Below are 25,493 nucleotides of genomic sequence, written 5' to 3'. Positions count from 1 at the left end.
CAGAATGATCGCGCAATAACGTCCTATGACTGAAACACTTCTGGATCATGATTCTGAAGGTACACACTTCTCAGCCTCCTAGACCTGGAATACTACATTCACTCTTTCGTTCCACGCACAGCGGGCTTACCGGTTGCTGCTGACCAAGATGACTGAAGGCAACAAAGGAGGAAATGGGACTCCAAGCTAGGCTGAAAAGACGGACTACACGGTCTCTTCTTCCTAGTATCCCGATGGCTAAAGTCCAATCCCTGGGATCGAACTCCAGGCTGTTGTGGCGATGCAGTGCCTTAGACCGCTGTGCCACTGGGAGGCCGTTGCAGGCAATTTTAACCAAGCACGCTAAAACAAATCTTCTCCAAAATATCACCAACATATATCCTGCCCCACAATAGGAAACAATGTGCTGTACCATGTATATACAAACATCTGTGACGAATACAAAGGCATCACCGGCCCCCACTTCGGCCAATCGGATCACGTCTCTCTGTTCTTACTCCCAGTCTACAAGCAGCAACTCAAGGGAGAGCTACCAATACAGAGAATAGTAAGGCGCTGAATAGGAGGCAGACTCAATGCTGCAGGACTGTTTTGAGAACTGATTGAAATATGTTAAAAGATTCATCCACCCAGGACTCATCCATCAACATTGAGGAATATAAATCATCAGTCACAGGCTTCATTAGGAAATGTGTTGATGATGTACCCACAATAACAATCCAGACATACCCCAATCAAAAATCCTGGATGAAAGGAGTTATCCATACCATGCTGAGAGCCCGTACTGCAGCATTCAATGTCAGCAGAATGAACCCCGGTGATGCGTATAAGGCAAGAGCTTCGCAAATCCATTAGGGACGCAAAAATACAATACAGACTCAAACTTTAATTGATGTACGACAACTGACTCGCGACGCATGTGGCAAGGACTACAGATTATCACAGACTACAAAGGCAAATCCAGGTGTGTGTGTTGCCCGCCAAAGCCTCCGACCCAGACGAGCTTAACACATTCTATTGCTGCTTCGAGGCAGACAATACCGAGCCATCCTAGAAGTCTCTCGCTGTTCCGGACGACCAAGTGCTTTCTCTCTGAGGCTGATGTGAGGAAAACTCTCAAAAGAGTGAATACTCAAAGTCGCCGACCCAGATGTCATCCCTGGCCGCGTCTTCAGAGTGTGTGCTAACCAGTTGGCGGGTGTCTTCTCTGACATCTTCAACCTGTCCCTGTGCCAGGCTGTAGTTCCCACCTGCTTCAAGGAGACCACCATTGTCCCAGAGCCAAAGAAAAACAATGTCACATGCCCAAATGACTATCGCCCCGTCTCACTCACCCCAGTCATCATGAAGTGCTTTGAGAAGTTGGGAATGGCTCACATCAAGGCCAGGAACACAGGACCCACTCCAATTTTGCTTACCGCTCCACGGAAGATGCCATTTCCATAGCTATTCACACAGCCGTAACACATCTGGACAAGAGGAATACCTACAGTTCAGCATTCAATGCCATTGTTCCCCTGAAGCTCGACACCAAGCTCAGAGCCCTGGGTCTGGACACCACCCTCTGCAATTGGATCCTGGAATTCCTGGCAGGCAGACCACAAGCTGTGAGGATTGGCAACAACACCTCCTCCAAACTGACTCTTAACACAGGGGCCCCCTGTTGATGACACCACAGTGCCTGAGGAAGGCCTGCAGCATAATCAAGGACCCCACACACTCCAGCCACAAGCTGTTCACTCCCTTACGGTCGGGCAGACGGTATCGGAGCATGACGTCTGATAGAAACTCTCTCTGAGCCTGTTCGTATCTACAAGCCATCAGACTGCTGAACACTTGAACTGACCACCTGCTCTGATTCTCTGCACGCACACACAACTGCTGCTACCGGACTATTATAATTGCTAAATACTGCACAATTTAAAAACTTGCCACCCAATCAACAGAAAAGTTCATTAGAGCCAGATTTCAGATGACTGTTAATACAGATATGCATCGGTTGGTCAAAACACCAAAAAAAAAAAAAAAGTAGGGGCGTGGATCAGAAAACCAGTCAGTATCTGGTGTGACCACCATTTGCCTCATGCAGCACGACACATCTCCTTCGCATAGAGTTAATCAGGCAGTTGATTGTGGCCTGTGGAATGTTGTCCCACTCGTCTTCAATGGCTGTGCGAAGTTGCTAGATTTTGCCGGGAACTGGAACACCCCGTCGTACACGTCAATCCAGAGGGTGACATTTCTAGTGAATATACTACATTTCTGGTGAGTATACAGGCCATGGAAGAACTGGGACATTTCAGCTTCCAGGAATTATGCACAGATTCTTGCGACATGGAGCCGTACATCACGCTTAACCATGAGGTGATGCTGGCCGATGAATGGCAAGACAATGGGCCTCAAGATCTTGTCATGGAATCTCAGTGCATTCAAATTGCCATCAATAAAATGCAGTTGTCTTCGTTGTCCATAGCTTATGCCTGCCCATACCATAACGCCACAGCCAACATAAGGAACTCTGTTCACAACGTTGACATCAGCAAACAGCTCACCCATGACGCTGCCATCTGTTCGGTACAGTTGAAACCCGGGATTAATTTGTGAAGATCATACTGCGCCAGTGGTCATCGAAGGTGAGCATTTGCCAACTGAAGTCGGTTACGACACCAAACTGCAGTCAGGTCAAGACCCTGGTGAGGACGACGAGCAAGCAGATTAGCTTCCCTGAGGCACTTTGACAGTTTGTGCAGAAATTCTTTGGTTGTGCAAACTTAGTTTCATCAGCTTTCCGGGTGTCTTGTCTCAGATGATCCCTCAGATGAAGAATATGGATGTAGAGGTCCTGGGCTGGTGCAGTTACACGTGGTCTGCGGTTGTGAGGCCGGTTGGACTGTTGGAGCTGTTGCCAAATTCTCGAAAACAACACTGGAGCCGGCTTATGGAAAAGAAATTAACATAACATTTTCTGACATTTTCTGGACATCCCTGCAGTCAGCATGCCAAACGCACGCTCCCTCAGAACTTGAGACATCTGTGGCATGGTGTTGTGTGACAAAACTGCACATTTTAGAGTAGCCTTTTATTGTCCCCAGCACAATGATCATGCCGTTTAATCAGCTTCTTGCTTGTCAGGTGGATTAATTAACTTGGCAAATGAGAAATGGTCACTAACAGGGATGTAAACTAATTTGTGCACAAAATGTACAAAAAAATAAGCTTTTTGTCTATGGAAAATTTCTGAGATCTTTTATTTCAGCCCATGAAACATGGGATCAACAGTTTACATGTTGAGCTTATATTTTTGTTCAGTGTATTTTACTGAACCATTTACTTTGTTAGTATTCTTATATTTTATTGTTTCTTTTCGTTGTTGCATTGTCGAGAAGGAACCTGCAAGTAAGCATTTTGTTGGACGTGTATAGCATGTGTCCCGTACATATGACTAATTCAATTTGAAACTAGGTGTACACTTTTAACATACTTGCTATATCTTTGGTTGATTACAGACATAGCTTTTCATTAATGTCTCTGTCAAAATGAGAAAGGCATAAAAATCCCTATTACCTGTCCTGTGATTTCTCCCAGCAGGTTTTGACCCAAGAGGGCAGCAAGATGGGCTTCTCCATGCTGGCGGCCACCAGGTACTTCTTGCTGCCCACCTCCCCAGCAACCAGGTGAGTGACAGACACGTTAAGGTCCCGATAGACCCGCCCTCCCATCAGCTGTACCAGATCCATCACGTCAGCCTGGAGGTACAGAGACAGACACACAGTCACTAACAGGCCTGCTACATTGGATGCATAACATTTTCTGGGCGTGAGATGCTCCCATTCATTTCAATATAACCTGGACCTAAGCAGCACAGCCCCGCAAGAGGCTCGCACTGCTCAGGGTAAAATTACGCTTTGTTTCTATTTTCACCCCCCCCCTTCTCCCCAATTTAGGGGTATCCAATTGGTAGTTACAGTCTTGTCTCATCGCTGCAACTCCCGTACGGACTCGGGAGAGGTGAAGTTCGAGAGCCGTGCGTCCTCCGAAACACAACCCAACCAAGCCGCACTGTTTCTTGACACAATGCCCACTTAACCCAGAAGCCAGCTGCACCAATGTGTCGGAGGAAACACCGTACACCTACCGACCGTGTCAGCGTATACTGTGCCCGGCCAAACCCTCCCCTAACCCGGACGATGCTGGGCCAATTGTGCGCCGCCCCATGGGTCCCCCAGTAGCGGCTGTCTGCGACAGAGCCTGGACTCGAACCCAGTATCTCTAGTGGCACAGCTAGCACTGCAATGCAGTACCTTGCGCCACTCGGGAGGCGGTTCTATTTTCAAGAGCTCCCCTGTAAGGATGTTTATGTGGATGTATTACATAATTGGCATGAAAAACACTTGCCATCAATGTTGACGAGTCAAGCAGAGTAGAGGGGAAAGCAATGGATTACCCTAGCCTCCTTGTCCAGACTGGTGCAGGAGATGGTGACATCAGCCATGGCCATGTTGTAGACAGGCTGCTCTGCTTTGGGAACGCAGCGCTGCTGCTGCAGGCAGAAGAGCACCACTAGTGGACTCACCACTCGACAGCCCAGCTTTCACAGAGACAAAGGGAGGGAAACAAAGTTTTACACTACTGACAATTTTTCAGTAGACTTCATTGCTGAATGCTGACAGTGTTCTTAACATGTTGTGACTTGTGAGGATAAGTAGGTAGAAGCCAGGTTTGGGAATGTGTGCGTCTTGAGACAGACCTTTGTGCAGTGGTGGAAGGCTGGAGTGGAAAAGGTACTGAAGACAAATAGAGACTTGTCATTACGGTCCATCTGTAATGCAGTCTCCTCATCAATGTTCTTCAAGTAATTCTCTGACTGGAGCGCCATTATGGCCTGTTTCAGAAGGAATAGAAAGATGAGTCATTTCAATAACATAAACCAAAAGCATTACTAATTTTAATATCAAATGTTAGTGGTTAGTCATGGACACTACAGTAGCGGCACTGGTTTCGTAATCAAAGTTGTACTCACCTCATAGGCCTTGACAGCAAGTTCTGTCTTTCGTCCATTAACTTCTACAAACTTCACAACGAAGCCATCTCTATCTCCTTTCGACATGGTCAACCTACCATGTGACAGAAGTGCATTAATTCGTCATATGGAATTAGGAAGTCATATGGCTAACACCGGCTCTTTAATTCTTGACATACGTTAGCTAGCTACAGAGAACATAGCTAGCTAGTTGCTAGATGACATTTAGCTTATTTTACTGCCAGTATCAGTAATGACTATAGCGTCATCTACATATTTAACGTTAGCTAGCTAACATTAGCTGACAAATCAATATGGCAAGGCAGTCACTTTCTGTTCTGGTCGGGAATGTGCGGAGTGTGTATCCTAAACGTCTGGGACATGGGATGAGTTCAGGACCCGGTGTAAAAAGGCATATACCTTCAAGTTTAACGTTAGAACCATAGCTAGGATCCTATGGTTCTAACAATGAACTTATGCCTTAAGATGCTTTTGGGAAACCGGGTCCTGGTTCACCAATGTTCTTACCTTATTGGTCCGCCAATATAATATTTTTCCTTTCGGAAATAACTTGGTTTGTTAAATTATCTAGAACTAGCAAGCAACATTAACAGGTTTAAAAGTCGAGCTCGCAAGGGGCCAAAATCACTGGTGCACGAGCCCCAAATGAAGACTGGATGCCTGCTCGAATTGGAACGTCATTCACAAAGCTTGAAGACCATCAAAATAAGATGTTTAAATCTGAACAAACAATCGTTATCGTCAATTGTATCGATCACTTGTGTACAACAAATAAAAAGAAAACAAATAGTTCAAACATATTGGAGGCGTTGCTATTCGCGCGCAGAAGTCGTAATCAGAAGCAGACGGAAGTGAGGTTGTAGGTTCTCCTAAGAAAATAAAGTTTACTTGAACGTGCGCCCTCTGCTGGCAGGCATATAAATAAACTCTAATTCAACACGATTTCCACTTACCATTGCCTGCTGTGTAACTCATTCAGCATGCCACCAATTGCACACCATTAAGATTACATTAAAAAAAATATGGTCAAATCTGAAGCCCAGTCTACTTAAAATATCAGAAATAGTAACAAGTATGGGCTGTAAATTGTGATTAGATGTGTATTGTTTGTATGTGTACTGCAGCTCAAGATTCTGTACCTTTATGGCACAAGAGTATGCTTGTTCTGTCAATGTATGTAGTGTTGCTATGCCCCACTTTGGCATAAAGTAGAACATTTCTCTTATCTGACTGTACTTTATATAGTCATTCATTCTTCTCAGTAGTACTGACAATAGAAACACACATTATGAAGAAAACAAGTGTGGATTCCCTTTTTATTTCCTAAAATTGTATTTACAAGTGCGACTGATTCTTTTAAAATGTACATTCAATATAGAAAGTTTGTCATATTACATTGAACATTTCACAATTGCACTAGTCTTTCACATATATTTATAATCAGAGTCAGCATCATTCCTCATGTCTCAGCAGAAGCTCATTTGAATTGGTAAAGACCGTTATTTACCTATAAATATTAGAGTGCTTTTTGCATTCTGGGGAAGGAAAATAACAAAAAATATTTTGTTGGTGGTGGCAGAAAGGTCAAACTTCAAAGAGAGTGAGCAGAGCAAAGTATGGAGCAGGATCATCATGATTGGGGTAATACAGAAAGGAGACAATGAACGCACATGTGACCACTTCAAAAAGGGGTAGACAGGGCAAGACTAGACGTCAGCATCTGTCTCAAAGTCCCCGGCGCTGTTCCCTTTAGAGGAGGGGAGGGGAGGGGAGGGGAGGGGAGGGGAGGGGAGGGGAGGGGAGGGGAGGGGAGGGGAGGGGGGTCCAGAGCAATAATACACCACAGTTCTTTGAGTTCCTCCTTACAACATTTTTCAACCTTTTCCATACGACACTAAAACATATATTATAAAATTAGGAAAGGTTTGACTGGTCCTGTAAACAGGTGATCGGAGGAGATTAAGTTCATCTTTTTCCAGTGATCACATGTTCAGGCCGGATACACATAATGTACCCTCCTTCAGGACTCGTGGCTGTGATCTGTGAGGGTATGTGCTGCCAGGCAGAGCAGTGAGACCGGGCATGATGGAGAGAGGAAGGAGAAGAAAATGGAGGGAGGTAGGTCCAAATTTTCTTCTGTTCGTCTTTCCCCCCACACAAAACAATTAAGATTAAAAAATATATTCATACAAAAGTAAACTATTTGTCTCATTGGAAAAAACAAAGCGGAAAAACAGAAAAAAAAAAAAAAAAAAAGGTTGACTCGATGACAAGTGTTATCATTTGCTTTAAAACAATCAAACAAAGGTTTACAACGAGTGCTGTTTGGAGGCGGGGAAGGAGAGCGACATTTTAAGGGTTTGAGGGCAGACATTTTGGAGACAGTCAATGATAGTCTGTGATGGCCCCCTCTCCTTCCTCCCTCTAGAGCCCTGAGCAGTCTCTCTGAGCTGCAGCCTGTGAGCCACAGGGTATTCTGGATGCCTGAGCACTTCTCTCTCTCCGTCTGTCAGTCAAATCAGCCTGAGTCTCCAATGTCATTGTCCACAGGGGGCGGAACGCTGGGCAGCACTGTGGAGCCGGTTCCTGCTGTAAGGTAGCCTGCTACACCTGGACCTGCAGGAACCACAGAGAGAGAGAGAGCGAGGATGAGATAAGAGTGAGACATACTTAGGGTGGCAAAATTCCGGTAACTTTCCAAAAATTCTTAGTTGTTTCAGAAATTCAGGTTGGAAGACTCCTAGAATCAGGAGGGAATAAACAGGAAATCTGGAATCCTAAAAGGATTTTTTGAACCCGAGAATTTTTGGAAAGTTGCCAGAATTTTTACAACGCAAGACATACTAAAGGCCACTGCGAATGTTCAAACTGGGTGACTGAGGAGGCATGATGTGGTGGAAGTCACTATCTGATGCAAGTGCTACATCGTGTGATTATGCTACAGGGTTGGTTGTATGGGGAGGTGGTGCTAGAGATGGCATGGAGGTATACAAGTTTATGAACTATTGCTACTGAGAGCGTCAGCGAGCATATTGCCACTTTACTTTGTTAGGGACACTGTTGGCTTATCAAGGGCAGGGCTGGCCCATTACTGGTTCAGAGGATTCACCCATTGATTTGTGCTACAGGGACTTCATCCGTACAGTGTTTCTCCAATCCATGTCTGGAGATGGAGATGAGTGGAAATTGAAAAACTGAAATGTGGCACAAGATGGAGGGTGACGGGGCCTCCCGAGTGGCGCAGTGGTCTAATGCACTGCAGTGTTAGCTGTGCCACTAGAGATTCTGGGTTTGAGTCCTGGCTTTGTCGCAGCCGGCCGTGACCGGGAGACCCATGGGGCGGCCCACAATTGGCCCAGCGTCGTCCGGGTTAGGGGAGGGTTTGGCCGGCAGGGATGTCTTTGTCCCATCACGCACTAGCGACTCCTGTGGCGGGCCGGGCGCAGTGCACGCCGACATGGTCACCAGGTGTACAGTGTTTCCTCCGACACATTCCTCCGGCTTGGCTGGGTTGTGTTTCGGAGGACGCACGGCTCTCGACCTTCGCCTCTCCCGAGTCCGTACGGGAGTTGCAGCGATGAGACTAACTACCAATTGGATACCACGAAATTGGAGAGAAAAAGGGGGTAAAAAAATAGAAATAATAAAAAAGATGGAGGGTGCCATGTCAAAGAGTGGAGGTGGAGGGTGGCATGGGAGCAAGGATAAAGTCTACCTGCGTCAGAGCAAAGAGAGAGGAGGCGCGCTTGGGAGGGCCCTGCACAGGAAACTACAGCCCACTCCGCAGGGGGCTGCTGGCCGCCATGAGAGAGGGAGTGGAAACACCTGAAGGAAATGTGGAGGAAGAGGAGAAAGGGAAGGAAAGGAGGAAGAGAGGAAAAGGAGGGAAGGTACTAAGCACAAAGTGAAGAGGCAGCGGCCACAAAATGCCCCAAGGGAAGCATAGAAGAACGAAGGATTCAGATTGAGCCCGTAGAATGCCCCCTCTAAACTTACCATCTTTGTAGCGCATAACATAACGTGTGTGCAGATTCCATTCCTACCTGTGAGGTACCCAGCGGTCTGGGACTCGGAGATGAATAGGTCATGTTTCTGGTCTTTGAAGGCACTCCACACAGTGGACCGAGCCAAGATTTCATTCACCTGCAACACAGGACCACTCAGACTGATACGTGTACAGCACCACAGCGGATAGGATAAGATCAACTTGAATGTCCTACGGAGAAAAGTCTCTTAGACACAGTACTGATTAGAGGTCGACCGATTAATCGGAATGTCCGATTAATCAGGGCAGATTAAGTTTTCATAACAATCGGAAATCTGTATTTTTTTTTTACACCTTTATTTAACTAGGCAAGTCAGTTAAGAACACATTCTTATTTTCAATGACGGCCTAGGAACGGTGGGTCTACTGCCTTGTTCAGGGGCAGAACAACAGATTTTTACCTTGTCAGCTCGGGGATTCAATCTTGCAACCTTACGGTTAACTAGTCCAACGCTCTAACCACCTGCTTTACATTGCACTCCACGAGGAGCCTGCCTGTTACGCGAATGCAGTAAGAAGCCAAGGTAAGTTGCTAGCTAGCATTAAACTTATCTTATAAAAAACAATCAATCAATCACTAGTTAACTACACATGGTTGATGATATTACTAGTTTATCTAGCGTGTCCTGTGTTGCATATAATCGATGCGGTGCCCATTCGCGAAAAAGGACCGTCGTTGCGCCAACGTGTACCTAACCATAAACATCAATGTCTTTCTTAAAATCAATACACAAGTATATATTTTTAAACCTGCATATTTAGTTAATAATGCCTGCTAACATGAAGTTCTTTTAACTAGGGAAAATGTGTCACTTCTCTTGCAACAGAGTCAGGGTATATGCAGCAGTTTGGGCCGCAATCGTTGCACGACTATACCAAACCATAAACATCATTGCCTTTCTTAAAATCAATACACCGAAGTATATATTTTTAAACCTGCATATTTAGCTAAAAGAAATCCAGGTTAGCAGGCAATATTAACCAGGTGAAATTGTGTCACTTCTCTTGCGTTCATTGCACGCAGAGTCAGGGTATATGCAACAGTTTGGGCCGCCTGGCTCGTTGCGAACTAATTTTCAAGAATTTTACGTAATTATGACATAACATTGAAGGTTGTGCAATGTAACAGGAATATTTAGACTTATGGATGCCACCCGTTAGATAAAATATGGAACGGTTCCGTATTTCACTGAAAGAATAAACGTTTGGTTTTCGAGATGATAGTTTCCGGATTCGACCATATTAATGACATACGGCTCGTATTTCTGTGTGTTATTATGTTATAATTAAGTCTATGATTTGATAGAGCAGTCTGACTGAGCGATGGTAGGCACCAGCAGGCTCGTAAGCATTCATTCAAACAGCACTTTAATGCGTTTTGCCAGCAGCTCTTCGCAATGCTTCAAGCATTGCGCTGTTTATGACTTCAAGCCTATCAACTCCCGAGATTAGGCTGGTGTCACCGAAGTGAAATGGCTAGCTAATTAGCGGGGTGCGCGCTAATAGCGTTTCAAACGTCACTCGCTCTAAGACTTGGAGTAGTTGTTCCCCTTGCTCTGCAAGGGCCGCGGCTTTTGTGGAGCGATGGGTAACGCTTCTTCGAGGATGGCTGTTGTCGATGTGTTCCTGATTAAAGCCCAGGTAGGAGCGAGGAGAGAGACGGAAGCTATACTGTTACACTGGCAATACTAAAGTGCCTATAAGAACATCCAATAGTCAAAGGTATATGAAATACAAATCGTATAGAGAGAAATAGTCCTATAATTCCTATAATAACTACAACCTAAAACTTCTTACCTGGGAATATTGAAGACTCATGTTAAAAGGAACCACCAGCTTTCATATGTTCTCATGTTCTGAGCAAGGAACTTAAACATTAGCTTTCTTACATGGCACATATTGCACTTTTACTTTCTTCTCCAACACTTTGTTTTTGCATTATTTAAACCAAATTGAACACGTTTCATTATTTATTTGAGGCTAAATTGATTTTATTGATGTATTATATTAAGTTAAAATAAGTGTTCATTCAATATTGTTGTAATTGTCATTATTACAAATAAAATCGGCATCGGATTTTTTTTGGCCCTCCAATAATCGGTATCGGCGTTGAAAAATCATAATCGGTCGACCTCTAGTATTGATGTATACAAAATGAACACTGTACACAATACATACATCACACACACAACATATATATCTTTCAACTACAAGCTCAAATACATCAAACAGCTGTGCTCTGTCTCAGTAGACTACAGGTTGTTAATACAGGGCTCCAGATTGCGACAATTTAGTCGCATTTTGCAACCCTTTGAGTTGGCTGTGCGAGTGACATTTTTTATTTATTAATTTATTTTATTAAATTGGTCGCATCGATGCAAGCTGCACATTCTACATGCTCCCCTCACTCCAAAACGTCCTCTTTTTTTCACGCTACTAAAACCGTGACTTGTTTAAAAACAGTGATGTGCATTACCCTCAAGATTCCTGTGATAAAAGTATCTGCCCTGTCTCTGTTTCGCTGGGGCCTGCCGCTGTGATGAACGAGCAATTGCGAGTGTAAGCCTCATTGGGTAGTAACCTAGGCTACAACTGCACCGTTTTTTGCCAGGACACTGTATTTACTGTTAGATTAATACATGGCTACCAGCAGCGGGTATTATGTTTCCAGTTAGCGACCTAGCTAACGTGTTTTGAGTTTCCACTTGCTCAGGTGGTGAATTAGCGCCAAATAAATTTGCCTGTGATATTTAGTGCACATAAAGATGTAGTGAAATTCATCTCTATTGAACAAAATATAATTCTGAAAATTCTGGAGCCCTATTTTAACAATTAAATACAATAGCCTAATTGCCAACCCAAAATTCATGACAATCCCTGGATTGTGTTGCACAACAAAATATATTTAAATCATGCATTCCCAGCATGAACATTCTAAAGATGAATACCATCTCAGTAATCTATTACACCTCTTAGTATAGCATGGTGAATGACTTGATAAAATGGTTAGATATTTTTTTATTGCGTGATGCTGCAAAATAAATAGGTGCGACCAAATCACGGGCTGGTGCCACCAACTGTAAAAGTTAGTGGCACCATTGTCAACAGCGAAAAATGTTAGTCTGGAGCCCTGTTGATATGTTGGATGATATATTGGACGATATGTTGGATGACATATTGATTTGACATATAGCCAGCGTTGCCTTACCTGTTCGCCATACTGCAGACTGCGTGTCATGGACTTGAGAGCCTTGACAATCTGAGCCTTGGTGGCCGAGGGGTTGTCTAAGGTCTCCAACCCGATCCCTTCCAGGAGCCGCAGAAGGTACGGCACCAAATCCACTCGTAGGGCCTGTGTGTGCACGTACAAACACATTAAAACACTAAAATAACATGGAATAACAACACGTATGAAAAGGACAGAACACCATGTCTTTTGCTAAAGGAATTAACAGTAAGAAATGGTGTGGGAAAATTGAACTTTATATCAGAGCGATGGGAAGCATCCCAAATGGCTCTATTCCCTATAATGCACTACTATGGGCCCTGGTGAAAAGTAGTGCACTACACAGGGAATAGGGTGCCATTTGATATGTAGCCATAATAGAGACGAGGTACCTGAGCCACCAGGTCAGTCTGCTCTCTCTGGAACATGCGGTTGAGCGCCTCGCAGGCCAGTCCTGCCATGTCTGCCCTCATCTTCATCCCGCTCATCAGAGGACCGATGGTCTCCAGAGAGGCCATGGAGCGCACACATTGCTGCACACACACCACACATACAGAAACATGGCATTAGACTTATATTTATTTCTGTCACACGTATAAATATATTTAACACAGATTTAGTGTCCATGGGAAGATAATTGACCTCCTTACATTCAAACAGTACTATTGTAGACTCTGTATGTAGTTTAAGTTGGCTTGGTTGTAGTTATACCACTACATTAGTACATTCGTCAATTATAGCTTGCTAAACTACCTTATGGAAGACAGTTTATCTTGCCCATTAAATATCATGAATTTATGTTTGTTGTAGCCCTAGACTGTGACCGCACTTCGTTGTCCGACAGCACGTGGATGAGGCGGATGGAGCTCTTGGGCACGGCGTTGTTCTTGTGGGTCAGTGCAGCCAGGATGCGAGGCAGGTGGCCCAGGGGAGGGACCTGGTCACACAGCTGGGTCTGTGTGCTGAACAAACACACCGCCGCCGTGGTAACCGTCTCCAGGGCCTCACCCTGTTGGAAACGAGCAGCGAAAGGTTTATCAAACCAAAATGGAAATACAAGTTATTCTATGAGATGACAAGAGATATTTTTTCTGCTCAGTTACAGGAAGTGTACGAAATGTGCTTTAATTGACTCAGTGAGAAACTCATGGTCGCAAGGAGATGAACACGTGACTGTACTCACATTGGGGTTGTTTTTCTCGTACAGCTCAGTAAGGGTCTCCAGGAGGGACACTAGGAACTCCCTGGGTTTGCGCAGCACCCAGCCTGGCTGAGCGATGAAGATACGCAGGAAGACTCCGCCCACCGCCAGCTCACCCTGCCCCGCCCCATACGCCACCGTGAACTCCTCTGGAAGCTGTGCATACAGTCAACAGCATACCATTAACACGCCGCATATCATAAACAGTACAATGGGTATCACATGTGATTATTTTGTTGCTTCAGCATTTATCCCCATTCACTGTAGGCCTACAATGAAATTCACAACATATAGAACAGCATTAGATTGAATGTGGATACACTTACTCTCCAGTTAACATCAGGATTATCCTTTTGCTGTTTGAAGTGCCTGCAGAGGATAAGGGAGGAATATATCGTACACAAAAGACACAAATCAAATATACAGCATAAACAATGTATTTCATCATTTCACAGCTAAATGTTGTGCTGTCATTATGTCAACACTTTACAGGGCCACGAAAAATTTGGGGCCTAACGACCACAAAGCCACAGTGTGTGTGTGTGTGTGTGTGTGTGTGTGTGTGTGAGAGAAAAAAGCGCTTGCGTACTCGAGCATCATCTCACGGACGGTGGTGGAGACAGTCTCCCGGGAGCCGTCGTTCCAGATGAGCTCAGGGTTCTCGTGCGTCCCCTCGAAGATGTGCACTGCCGCCTCCGCGTTGTCCCGCATGGCGTCCATGAACACACCCGGCAGGAAACGCATCAGAGTCAGCCGCACCTGAGAGGGAGGGATGAGGGAGAGAGAGAGAGAGAAGGACAGAAGAGGTGGGACAGAGAATGAGCGAGGGGGAAAAAAATTACTTCCAAATGGCACCCTATTTAGTGCACTACTTTTCCCTATTCACTAAATTGGGAATAGGGTGCCATTTGGGGCACAGTACTAAAGTAGTCTCTACAGAGGGAGAAGGTCTCTCCCTATGATCCTCCACACAGGGATACTGCCTCACCTTGGGCCCCACCAGCTTGTCAGAGGTCATTTTGGAGAAGAGCTCGGCCGTCTGGGAGCGCACCTGGGGGTGGGTGGAGTTACAGAAGAGGTCCAGCAGGTAGATCAACGCACCTGGAGGAGAGAGGGGGAGGGAGGGAAAGCGGGAAGGTTACCCATGGCAACAGACAATGATATAAGCCCATATACACAACAGAATATAATACTGTATATTCAAGAACTAACAACAAAATCGGTATAATACCGACCCTTAGTCATAGCTTCTTTGACTATCTTGGTGTTGGAGGTCAAGGCGTATAAAGTTTCCAGTACAAGCTGTCGGCCTGAAAGGGATACAGAAAATCAGACAGGGGGTTTTTGAATGAAGTGTATATACTAGTAGACGCAGTAGGTGCTCTATGGTCTTACTGGAGGGCAGAGAGTGCAGTAGCACCAGTAAGTTGGACAGCACCAGGGACTCAGCGATGTTGGCCACACAGTCCTGGTTGGAGGTGACCGTATTCACAACCTTACGGAGGACACAAAAACAGGTCTCAGGTCGCGGATTTAAATATACAATGCATGCGGGCTGATTGATTGGTTGATTTCGAAAAAAAGATACGGCCCACAGGATATCACACGAAAGTGTTCTATAACAAATTCCGTCGATAATAAAATAAAATGAATATTCTAGTTGTGTTTTACCTCCAGAGCGAGCTGCTGAACCTTCCCAGCCCCGTGAACCCGTAACAAGGAGAACAGCAGCTTGAAATGGCCGATGCACTCCGTCTCCGAACCTGGGGGTCACAAAGAGCCAAGTCAGCAAACCGCAAAGACCAACGAGCTCTTTCAGTTTGTTCAGCTGAGGAGAAAAGGCAACGGAGACGGTACAACACACAACTAGGAGGGGCATTTCTTAACTCTCCTAAAGCAAAATGTGCGTGTATGCGAAAAAGTCAATTTCGCGGTAGTGGAAGAAATGGTAGTAGCAGTTTTGACTGCAGTAGTAGTAAGACTGACTGTAGATATCACAGAAGTAGGTTGCTGTGTACCTGGGTTGTTCTTGATGACGTTGCGGAGGGCCTCCAGGGCCATCTCGGCCCAGCGGAGCCTCTCGGCATGCTGCTGGGACTCCACCTTGTTGCTCTGGGACATGGCCAGCAGGGTGGTGAGGTACTGGGCCTGGGAGCCCACGTAGTCCAGCAGGCTGGCTGCAAACGCCTTGGGGTACTGGACCATGGAGACATGGTTATAGGCTTATAATAAAGCTTATAACACCTTTTATCTGGCGTTACGAACTAAATCTATGGATGGATATAGCCTAGAAATACATAAAATTACTAGCGTTCTATTTAATGATATTATTGTAGCTAAATACCTAGGTATTACCACATAATTACCTGCAGGTTTTCAGATATTACTGTGAGCTGCGTGAAGCAAATGGATTTACCGTGACTCAGTGCTACTTAATGACAGGACTATGACATGACAATGACTACAATGTTGTTAGTAGCGATTTGCTTGAACGGTGGTTGACAGTAACTGGGAGGAGTATGATGCAAGGTCAAACGCTACGCCGAGTGTCGGGGCTCACCTCCAGAGGATAGGCAGGCTGCTCGTTGTAGACCCTGACAAAGATCTCGCCCACGATCAGCTCTTTACCGTGGTCGCTGAACACAAACTCTGAGCCAAAGCTCTTATCGTTCTCCCCCTAGGACAGAGAGAGAGAGACACATGACTATACTAACACAGGATGCCCAATAATACACAGTCCATTTTGTTTTGTACGGCGCCTAATGAACACGAGCCAATCCTACAGCGATAACAGACATCCATGCTGAAACATATGATAGAGCCAGTCCATGTGCTCTCCTCTGCTCACCCTCCTGATGTTGGCCTCCTGCTGGGCCTCCAGGAACTCCAGCAGCTCGGCCCGGGTCCCGTTGTTCCAGATAAGGTAGGGATTCTCAGAGTTACTGTTCAGCAGCTTCAACACCTGGTCGACATGGAAAAAGAAGCATGAGTGAATGTGGGTGAAGTGTGGCATAGCATCGTCAAGAGTGTTTTAAACTAGTTGGTCTATGAGTGTGTGTGTGTTATTGTGTCTAATCTGCATATCTCCCTTTTACACTTTCCCATAATCACTAACCTCAGCCGGTACCGCCGACCCTAACCTCCTCGAAATATAGGGTGTGAGCATGGCTGCCAGGCTCTTACGAATCGTCGGGTTCTCCGGGGGTTGCCCCTCCACTCCGTTAGTCTCCACTACACCTCCCTCTCCGGTGGGTGGGGCGTAGCCCCCCAGACGGCTAAGGGCCACTAGGCTGAGCTTGGCCAGACTGTTGGCCACCTCCTGCTGGTTGGTGTCCTGGCTGGTGGCCACGCCGCTCTCCTCCAGCGTGTAGTCGTAGTTGAACAGGTGCACCAGGAGGTGCCAGAGCACGCCGGCGTGGTACAGGTGCGTCTGCAGGAAGTAATCCACGGCGAAGGAGCTGACGCACTGCACGGCCAGCGCCGCCGTCCGCGGGAGACCCTGAGAGTGTACAACAGAAGATTGCTTTCAATTGAAGGTAAACGCTCAATTTTAAAATGCTTTAAAAGAAAAAAATGTTAAGTATAAATGTGTGTCCTTTCTGCATTGGATGATACAGTGGTATCACGTTGTATACAAAGCCAGAGATACAAGGCTGTTGTTAAATGATTAAGTGGAGATCTCACCTTCCCATAGTAGAGCACATGACAGAGGTCCCTGATGATGTTGGGGAGCTCGATGATCTTTTCCCGGCACTCCTCAAACTGAGCCGCTACACTGTAGCACTTACACACCTGGCCGCACACCTAGGCACAGGCAACACAACCCCTTTCAACACTGAACTGTACCACTCATTTCCAGCCAGACACGTACGGGTCAGAATACAGTGCTAATAATGTGACAGATGTTTGTGGATGTGCTGTATTCTTAAAATATATAAGATAAATACACCACATCCATAATCATTAAGGTGATTTGACACTATTCAGACAGGGTAGACACTAGGATTGAACCCCGGTCTCTGGTGGGGGAATCGTAAGTGACCACGGCTCTGCACTGTGGATCTGGTGATCTTACTTGAACAGCCATGTCATCAGACTTGCTGGAAGCGGTTAAAACAGCAACACACCGGGATAGCGCGTCCAACAGAATCTAGCGGAAAAGGGGGGGGAATACTTTTTTTAGATCATGTTATAAACATTGAAAGTATGAATGTAGGAATGTCGGTCGGAAAAGGTGAATATTGTTGCAACAATAGTATCTGAGCCGTATTCATTAGCTCCAAAACGAAGCAAAAAGTTTTTCAATGAAAAAACAAAAATAACCATTTCCTATTAGACAACTCCAAGTAGATCCCTCCCGGTTTCAGTCCGTTTGGTGCCTAATGAATATGATCCTGATATCTGACTAGCCAGTAGGGTTGTAAGTTCTACCTCGATGCCACTTTCTCTGCGTAGTTCCTCAGCGTTTAGGGCGGAGCAGTTGACCGTGTGGAAGGCCAGCTCGATTGCAGCCGGGAGCAGGGGGGAAGTCTTGGAGAATAGCTGCTCATCACCCGTCTCCATGGTGATGGTCTTGATGAGCATGGGGTAGCCGGCATACTTGTAGGGTTCCAGTTCTGTTGACAAGAGGACAACAGTTTACATTAATATTACTCTTGGAAAGTAGCAAAAGTGTCACATATACACACATACATACGTATGTATGTATGTATGTATGTATGTATGTATGTATGTATGTATGTATGTATGTATATGTATATGTATATGTATATATATATATATGTATGTATGTATGTATGTATGTACATATATATGTATGTACATATATATGTATGTATATATGTATGTATGTACATATATATGTATGTATATATGTATGTATGTATGTATGTATGTATGTATATATATATATATATACACATATGTATATATATATATATATATGTATGTATATGTATGTATATATATATATATATATATATATATATACATACATACATATATACATATATATGTACATACATACATATATATATATATATATATGTATCTCCTACACTCTTTTGCAAGCTATTGCAACGCTACCGTGTCTATCACGCCTCCAAAAATGGTGTCTCTAGTTATGTTTACAATTAGCGATTGTGACGCACCTTCCATGCGTATTCACTTTAGATGCGTATAACATGGAATACTACAGACAGTGGAGAGAGTATTAGAATGTCAGACCTTGTTTGTGTCTGTTGAAGAGGATGCTCTGGGCTTTGAGGATGAGGATAATGTTCTCGGGGTCGGGGCCGTCGATGATGCGGGACGACTTGGTGCACAGGAATTCATAGGCCTTGTTGACCTTCTCAAACATATCCTGAACACACATAGACAGTTATTACCACCTCCCCCCTCTGAACAATGACGGTAATGCTCCAAGACAGGAATGGAAAACTCCTCAAACTCGGATGATGTCTGTGTCCCAAATGGCACCCGATTCCTTATATAGTGCAGCAATGGTGCGGTAACATACCCTGCCCTCTGGGTTCTTGTCCGGGTGGTACTTCTGGGCCAGTCTGAAGTAGGCCTTCCTGATCTTACTCTCCTCATGTCTGTGGAGAAACCAAAATTAAACATACTCCACAGAGAGTACCGATAGACATCTTGGAGGGAGAAGCTTCTTCTTTATGTATGCAAGGCCACTTACTGTCCCTGTCCCTTGGGCAGGTTGAGGACTTCGTAGGCGTCGTCCACAGACATGGAGGGAGGCTTCTTCTCCACCTCCCTCTTCCAGGCCTCCAGGGTGTCCTTCAGCAGCTTCACCTGCAGCGGGCAGACGACGACACAGAGCACTATTAACAGTCTCCATCTCGCTCATACACTGACACCTTCTCGCAAGTCTCACACAGTCAATAACCACACACACACACACAGAACATACGGGCTCTCGGATGGGCCAGTTGGGGAAGCGGTTGGCGTCACACAGGTGGCGGAGGTAGTAGATGTTACAGAAGAGCTCGTTCTCCAGCTGGGGGAAGCTGACTACAGGGATGGGGCAGTACTGGTAGAGGGCTCGTGTGTTGCTGTACAGCCGTGGGCTGAAGTCAGCCAGGTGGGTCGCGATTTTCTCAATCATCATCCGCCTGGAGGGGGGGCAAGGGGGATGAGACATCAGACACAAACCAACACACAAGAGGTGGATGTAGACAAACGGATAGAAAAACCTTCAAAACTATTTGTTAGACCTCTCCCCAGACAGACAGCAAGCTTGTGTCTACCTCATCTCGCTGCTCCAGATGGCCTCTGGCGTGTCAAACTCTCCCAGGAAGATCTCGGAGAAGCGTTCTGCCTCGTAGTTCTCCAGGTAACACACCATGGCCTCAGGCATCACCGGCCCCAGCACACTGCGTTGGACGATGTCTGTACCTTTGGCCTCCTCTGACTTGAAGGCCTGCTTCAGGTGACAGTACTTCAGGAACCTACAGGAAAACACAAGACGTGACAGAGTCCAAAACGCACAACATAAAAGACCTATCTGCAGAGCACAATGTGTTTGTGTGTGTGTGTGTGTTTTTGACATGCGTGTGTCCGTGTGCATCTCTCCAGCAGTCAGACCTGGCCACAGGCAGCACGTTGGAGCCGGTGTACATCATAATGAAGAAGAAGATGCCGGTGAGGTAGAGGCGCTGCAGGTTGGGGTTGTCCTGCATCACCAGGTACAGCACGTTGGCCACCTTCTCCACCAGGATGGGGTCAAAGGTCAGCAGCAGCTGATTGGAGAAGGGAACAGAACATGAGACATTTGCGCAAGCATATTATTTAATAAAAATAAAAACCTCCATCTCACTTTTAATGTTGAGTCCAAGAATAGAACGGATCTTATTTGACCAACGTTTTAGTCTCAAGCAACCTTCAGATGATTATATATATAGGAAGGTGAAAAGAAGAGGAAATAGTACACATTTGATTACATTTTTTGTATTTAACCAGGAAGTCCCACTGAGGTAGGACGGATATACCTAATAATAGGCTGGTTCTGCTCACCTGGACAATGTGAGGGAGGCAGGTGTTATCGCTGACCATTCTCTTGATCTTGGGTAAGGGACGAATAATGGCATTGTCCTGGTCCCTGGGGAAAGACAGTCACATTTTTAAAACTGTGTGACAGCGAAAGAGAGAAATGGGGAGAGAGAGGGCCGACCAAGAGAGGAGACAATAAGAAAAAAATAAAAATAATATATAAATAAAAAATGTTTTAAAGAGTCAGAACTGAAGATCTTCTCCCTACCTGCTGGGGTAGTAGGAGCACATGGTGATGAGCATGTTGAGGATGAGCGTGGCCAGGTCCGTCTCGTTCATCACCGCCTGCCCGCTGGCCAGCAGGCACCACTTGAGCTGCGGGATGGCCTGCAGGGGGCGCCAGCCGTCCATGCCCTGGGCCCAGCACCTCGTCTTGGCCGTCAGCACTCCATTGCTCCAGAACTCCTGCATCTGATGTGGGAAACGTGGACGTGTTCAGTCATCAAGATATCATGCTTAGGGATAGTTCACCGACGTTACAAAATGTACATCGTCTTGGATACCCAAAAATATCTAAGCAATGGCACTGGACCCAGAGAAACTCTACCTATGGGGGTAGAGTTTAGCATCCGTGTTGGTTTTGTATTCAGTAGAAACGTACCTCTTCAAAACTGAAGGGGCCCCTCCTCTCTTTGTCTGCGTTCCCAAAGTACCACTCCTTCTCGCTCTCCCTCTTCATGTCTGCCCCGGCCTCGATCACATTGCTCTGACAGACAGACACAAAGACGCACGTTATTAACATGAAACCAGACAGACTGGCCTGTAATGGAAGGATATAGCTGTCGAAATTCTATTTGACTTCCGACAGCTACACGCTTCCATGGTCTGCAACTGTATCAAAACATACGTTAGATACGTGATGAGAAGCATATGCTACAATTTGGGTGGTTCGGACAGGGCAGTTGTGAAGACCTACCTGTAGTGGGACGGTGGCTCGGCTGGTGTGTAGGTGGGCCAGGGTGAGCAGGTCTACTAGGATGCGGACTCCATTGGAGTCCATCAACTCCTTCACATTTTTCTTGTTGAGGATGAGTTTGTTAAGGAACAGGATCAGTCTGTCTCTTTCCAGTTTGTCTGTAGACTGTAAATACAGAGGGAGAGAGAGACTTACCATTACAAAACTGTCCCAACGGATCTCTGACTAGTTTGTGGTGTGTGTGCCACAGCACTGACCCGGTCCAGCATGCCAACGATGTACTTGGTGTCAGTAAAGGGGCCGATCTCCTCGCAGCACTTCCCATAGACGACGGTGAGAGCCTGCAGGCACAGGCACTTCATGGAGACTTTGGGGGTGAGCAGGAAACGGTGGTAGAGCTCATTGAAGAACTCGTACCTGAGCGGGAGAAAGAGAGAGACAGAAAGACAGAGGGATATTGCTAAAGAAACTTTGGGGAAATTTAACAATTTGAACATTTGACTTTATTCCTTTCGTTTGGATTTAAGAGCAATATTGTCACTAGATGGGTTAAACATGGCCGATTGTGTTGTAGGTAGCTGATGTCTTACGATCTCTTGATGGCCCCCGACTCGTCCGTCTCATCCTCTTCCAGCAGCAGACGCAGGTAATAATCACCAATCTTAATCTCATCCGAAAGACACTCGTACCTCACCTGCAACACACGCAAACAACCCCCCCCCACACACACACACGTCAGCTACCAATCCACATGATCAAAATATAAATATGGTCATAATTTGGTTTGACCCCTGACCTCAAACTCCTGGTGGTTCCAGGAGATGACGCTAGCGTTGCCCAGCTCGCGGTCCACGCCAAAGGCCCTCATCTCTCCCTCCAGAGCGTCCCGCAGCTCCTCCCGCGTCTTCAGGTTCCAGATGAGGTTGGACCGCGCGTGGTCCAACTGGAACCTAGGACACAGGAGAACCAGAGATTGAGATGGGGCAACTTATCCAAAATCTAAATATTCACTTTTAATGCATTAATTTATTTGATCATTTAAAGTAGGAGGCTGCTCCAGCCGGATAAACATTACAAACATAAAAAATAAAGGATTAAACACAAAGTGTATAATAGTAAGAGAGAGTTAGGCAGCCATTTTGAGAGCAAGTGACCAATGTACCTACCTGTAGTAGAAGAGCTCCCAGTTGGCTTCGATCTTGATCCTCTGTCTCCTCTTCCTCAGAATGACAGGTTTTTGGTTGGGGTTCTGTAGTAGAGCCAAGAACAACGTCAGTCACCACTAGACCTCTCCAATGGTCAACTCGCGTTGCTGGACAACTGGTCTACATGAGTGGACGACTGCAGTAAGATGATTTATGACCCCCCCCACTAATACCAGCATTCAATAGCCTGAGTGCCGGTCAGTTTATGCTATCAGGCCAATTCCCTGTCAATCACGGTCATTGCCGAATTGTCATCTTTGGCTTGACAATGACAGTAATGGAGATGGCAAGGACACACACATATTGATCTTGACAACGTTCAAAGTACAACACAGTCACAACACAGGTGATTGATGAAGACAAATACGAGGAAAGGTATGGCATGTATTGAATGGCATGTATTTTATCTATCACCTTTGTAAACCCACAATGTTACAAAATGCTTTTTTCACAGTATTAATGAATTCAAAACGTTTAACGTCACTGACCACCAGGTGAAAAATACTGTCATGATAACAAACACCAACAAAAAACACACAACCTTTGACATAAACAGTGACAACTACAGAGATGGGATCCCACAACATAACGTGCTACATGAGCTCTAAATCTGACAGGTAAGTGTGGGAGTGGTCAAAAAGGAGGAAGAGGGGTTCCCATTGGTCAGTTCTACTTACCAGGTTATTTCTGTCCTGCTGCATTTGATTGACAGCAGAGAACCCCAACAGACAAGAGGGACAGGGTGGGGCAAGAGACAACACAGAGATTATTGGTCCTCAGTCGGATCAAACAGAGATACTTCTCATTGAAGTTAGGTCAAAGGCAATCTGCGCCATACGATCAAAATCTTTATCGACAAAAACAGTACGACAGCCTCCAGTCCAGATTCACCCACCGTATGCGATGACAGTGGATCTATTTAAACATGTTTTTACTGTATCAAATGAACATTAACTGAAAGGAAAATCAGAACCGATGTGGTAGCAATTTTAGAATGTGTGAGGTGATTGGTTGGCAGATAAAAGAAAGAAAGTTCAATTAAATGATTGATTTGAGCTGGACTCACCTACACCCATTCAGCCCTCTAACAATAGTCTCATTCAGAATCTACACTAACAAGTTTCTGTTTATCTTGGTACTTAGACAAACCTAGCGTGGTGAGACAAAAACCCAGTGATGGTCATATAAAGTATAGGTGAACTTCGGTTTGTGGCAGCGTTGTGGCCCAGTTGATTTAAAAGGAGATTTGATTAAAGATTTGTGCCAAAGCAGAGAGGCAGCTGTCGGCCCGTAGAAGAGAGGAGAAGAGGGCAGAGAGAGAGTGTTCCCTGTTAATAAACAGACCCGGTCAGATGGTCGGTTTAAAGGACACACATTAGTCCTTTAAACAAGACATCTCCCATTCACCGTCTTTGCGACACTGTTACTGTAAATGCTTGCGTTTCATTCCGTCACCATAATGCACAGAACTCTACTCAGTGGCATCATTCATACACTCTCTAAGTAGAAGTCATAACAGCACCAAGAGTTTTAACATCAATCCCAGCAATACTACACTTCACCAAGATCTCTCTGACGCATACAAATGAGGGCAGACGCACACACAAAGCAAGCAGCGCATATCTGTTCAGCAGGGTCCAAAACAGCAAAGCAGATGATTTGTTAGAATGTGGTTCAGAACCCACTGGTTCCCAGAGTGTCTCCCCCATGGCAAAGTTGCTGGGTGATAGCAATGCTAGCCATGCTAACTGGTACTAAAGTAACTGGACCAGTCCAGCAGACGGCTATGGAAGCAGTAGAGCCTGCAATACCGCTCAGCGCCAGCAGGAGGAGCAAGAGCCAGAGGAGTCTGAATGAGGGCATCGCCATTAGTGCTACTGGCACAGAATGAAGCCCCTGAATGGGGGGAGAAAAGCGAGCAGTGAGTCGCTCCTCACCTCCTTCTGGGCGATACCCATTTTGTCCCTCCAGTGCATTAGCACGATGTCAGCCTTCTCCTTGGCAAACTTCTCCACCTCTTTGGCTGCCTTGCCCGCCACCCGCTGCCAGTCGGGCACCTTTTGCTGACCAAATTGGTCCTGTAAGGATCAGACACAAAAAGGCCGGTGAGTAAAAGTAAAAAAAAAAACATCCAAGCATACATTCATGTCTAAAGGTACCACAACAGTGTACGGAGCTGGTAAAGGGGAATGTCACTATTGTCTCCGCTGCAGGTTACCGTGGCGATTTTGACATTGTCCCGGATGTGCATCCTGTCCACGTCTTTCTCCGGGACGGCATCAGGGCTGTCCAGGTACGCCAGCAGCCCCGTCGGCTGAGGGGAGAGAGCGAGATTGTACACTATGAAATTCCCTGCCTCTAACCGTATGGATGGTACACAAGTGAATTGCCTGAACACTAGGGCCGGGACGATAGGCAGTACCGCGATACTCCTTACCATCGTGGCGTGGAAACCAAACACGAAGCAGATTTATGTTGGAAACAAACATTATGTTGTCATCCAGTCACATGTATTTATTTTCCAAGATAGAGCACACAATATTTTACATACAGCAGGTTTTTAAAGGACTAAAGAGTTCGGTCTGCTTTGTGTTTTCATTTTCGCCATGGTAAAAAAGATTGCTACATTGGTATCGTCACAGCCCTACTGAACACCTGTCGGGAGCCTAACCAGTATTCTCTTGAGGAGGCTCATGGCGATGGGGTTCTCTGCTGTCCACAAGCCCACCAGGTGACGACTCAGCTGCCTGTGGGAGGAACAGTTTAAAAACCAGGAGTGAATTTGTCAGAATCC

The 25,493-nt window shown here is 45.7% G+C and overlaps 2 protein-coding genes across 4 annotated transcripts in view; both read right to left on the bottom strand.

Annotated features, from left to right (window-relative positions):
• LOC120051123 (DNA topoisomerase 2-binding protein 1-A-like) overlaps nt 1–5,848 on the bottom strand; it is a 34,681-nt gene extending 28,833 nt beyond the window's left edge. The window contains exons 1-5 of the mRNA XM_038997798.1: nt 5,549–5,848; nt 5,021–5,114; nt 4,748–4,882; nt 4,445–4,588; nt 3,565–3,746 (exon numbers count right to left, since the gene is read on the bottom strand). Coding sequence (XP_038853726.1) covers nt 3,565–3,746; nt 4,445–4,588; nt 4,748–4,882; nt 5,021–5,107 — 548 coding nt within the window. The 5' untranslated portion in view covers nt 5,108–5,114; nt 5,549–5,848. The remainder of the gene's footprint in view (nt 1–3,564; nt 3,747–4,444; nt 4,589–4,747; nt 4,883–5,020; nt 5,115–5,548) is intronic.
• Nucleotides 5,849–6,330: 482 nt separating this feature from the next.
• The window catches only part of LOC120051122 (dnaJ homolog subfamily C member 13-like), a 56,994-nt gene continuing 37,831 nt past the window's right edge, over nt 6,331–25,493 (bottom strand). The window contains exons 18-54 of one of the 3 annotated variants that reach the window (XM_038997795.1): nt 25,371–25,446; nt 24,918–25,013; nt 24,637–24,777; nt 23,377–23,394; nt 22,661–22,743; nt 22,291–22,444; nt 22,085–22,188; nt 21,752–21,911; nt 21,495–21,659; nt 21,180–21,284; nt 20,787–20,989; nt 20,543–20,627; nt 20,114–20,268; nt 19,777–19,977; nt 19,440–19,641; nt 19,206–19,321; nt 19,032–19,110; nt 18,740–18,875; nt 17,945–18,129; nt 17,589–17,663; nt 17,198–17,317; nt 16,629–17,012; nt 16,362–16,475; nt 16,074–16,190; nt 15,532–15,709; nt 15,185–15,276; nt 14,909–15,008; nt 14,749–14,823; nt 14,502–14,614; nt 14,103–14,272; nt 13,840–13,882; nt 13,496–13,669; nt 13,142–13,321; nt 12,705–12,845; nt 12,295–12,438; nt 9,085–9,184; nt 6,331–7,657 (exon numbers count right to left, since the gene is read on the bottom strand). In XM_038997795.1, the coding sequence (XP_038853723.1) occupies nt 7,560–7,657; nt 9,085–9,184; nt 12,295–12,438; nt 12,705–12,845; nt 13,142–13,321; nt 13,496–13,669; nt 13,840–13,882; nt 14,103–14,272; nt 14,502–14,614; nt 14,749–14,823; nt 14,909–15,008; nt 15,185–15,276; nt 15,532–15,709; nt 16,074–16,190; nt 16,362–16,475; nt 16,629–17,012; nt 17,198–17,317; nt 17,589–17,663; nt 17,945–18,129; nt 18,740–18,875; nt 19,032–19,110; nt 19,206–19,321; nt 19,440–19,641; nt 19,777–19,977; nt 20,114–20,268; nt 20,543–20,627; nt 20,787–20,989; nt 21,180–21,284; nt 21,495–21,659; nt 21,752–21,911; nt 22,085–22,188; nt 22,291–22,444; nt 22,661–22,743; nt 23,377–23,394; nt 24,637–24,777; nt 24,918–25,013; nt 25,371–25,446 (4,882 nt within the window). In that variant the 3' untranslated portion in view covers nt 6,331–7,559. The remainder of the gene's footprint in view (nt 7,658–9,084; nt 9,185–12,294; nt 12,439–12,704; nt 12,846–13,141; nt 13,322–13,495; nt 13,670–13,839; nt 13,883–14,102; nt 14,273–14,501; nt 14,615–14,748; nt 14,824–14,908; nt 15,009–15,184; nt 15,277–15,531; nt 15,710–16,073; nt 16,191–16,361; nt 16,476–16,628; nt 17,013–17,197; nt 17,318–17,588; nt 17,664–17,944; nt 18,130–18,739; nt 18,876–19,031; nt 19,111–19,205; nt 19,322–19,439; nt 19,642–19,776; nt 19,978–20,113; nt 20,269–20,542; nt 20,628–20,786; nt 20,990–21,179; nt 21,285–21,494; nt 21,660–21,751; nt 21,912–22,084; nt 22,189–22,290; nt 22,445–22,660; nt 22,744–23,376; nt 23,395–24,636; nt 24,778–24,917; nt 25,014–25,370; nt 25,447–25,493) is intronic. The other 2 variants (XM_038997796.1, XM_038997797.1) reach the window with 2 other exon arrangements.

This window comes from Salvelinus namaycush, chromosome 7 (assembly GCF_016432855.1).
Source record: "Salvelinus namaycush isolate Seneca chromosome 7, SaNama_1.0, whole genome shotgun sequence".
Taxonomy (NCBI): Eukaryota; Metazoa; Chordata; class Actinopteri; order Salmoniformes; family Salmonidae; genus Salvelinus; species Salvelinus namaycush.
The sequence above is the reverse complement of the archived record's forward strand: the minus strand, read 5'-3'. Positions and strand labels throughout refer to the sequence as shown.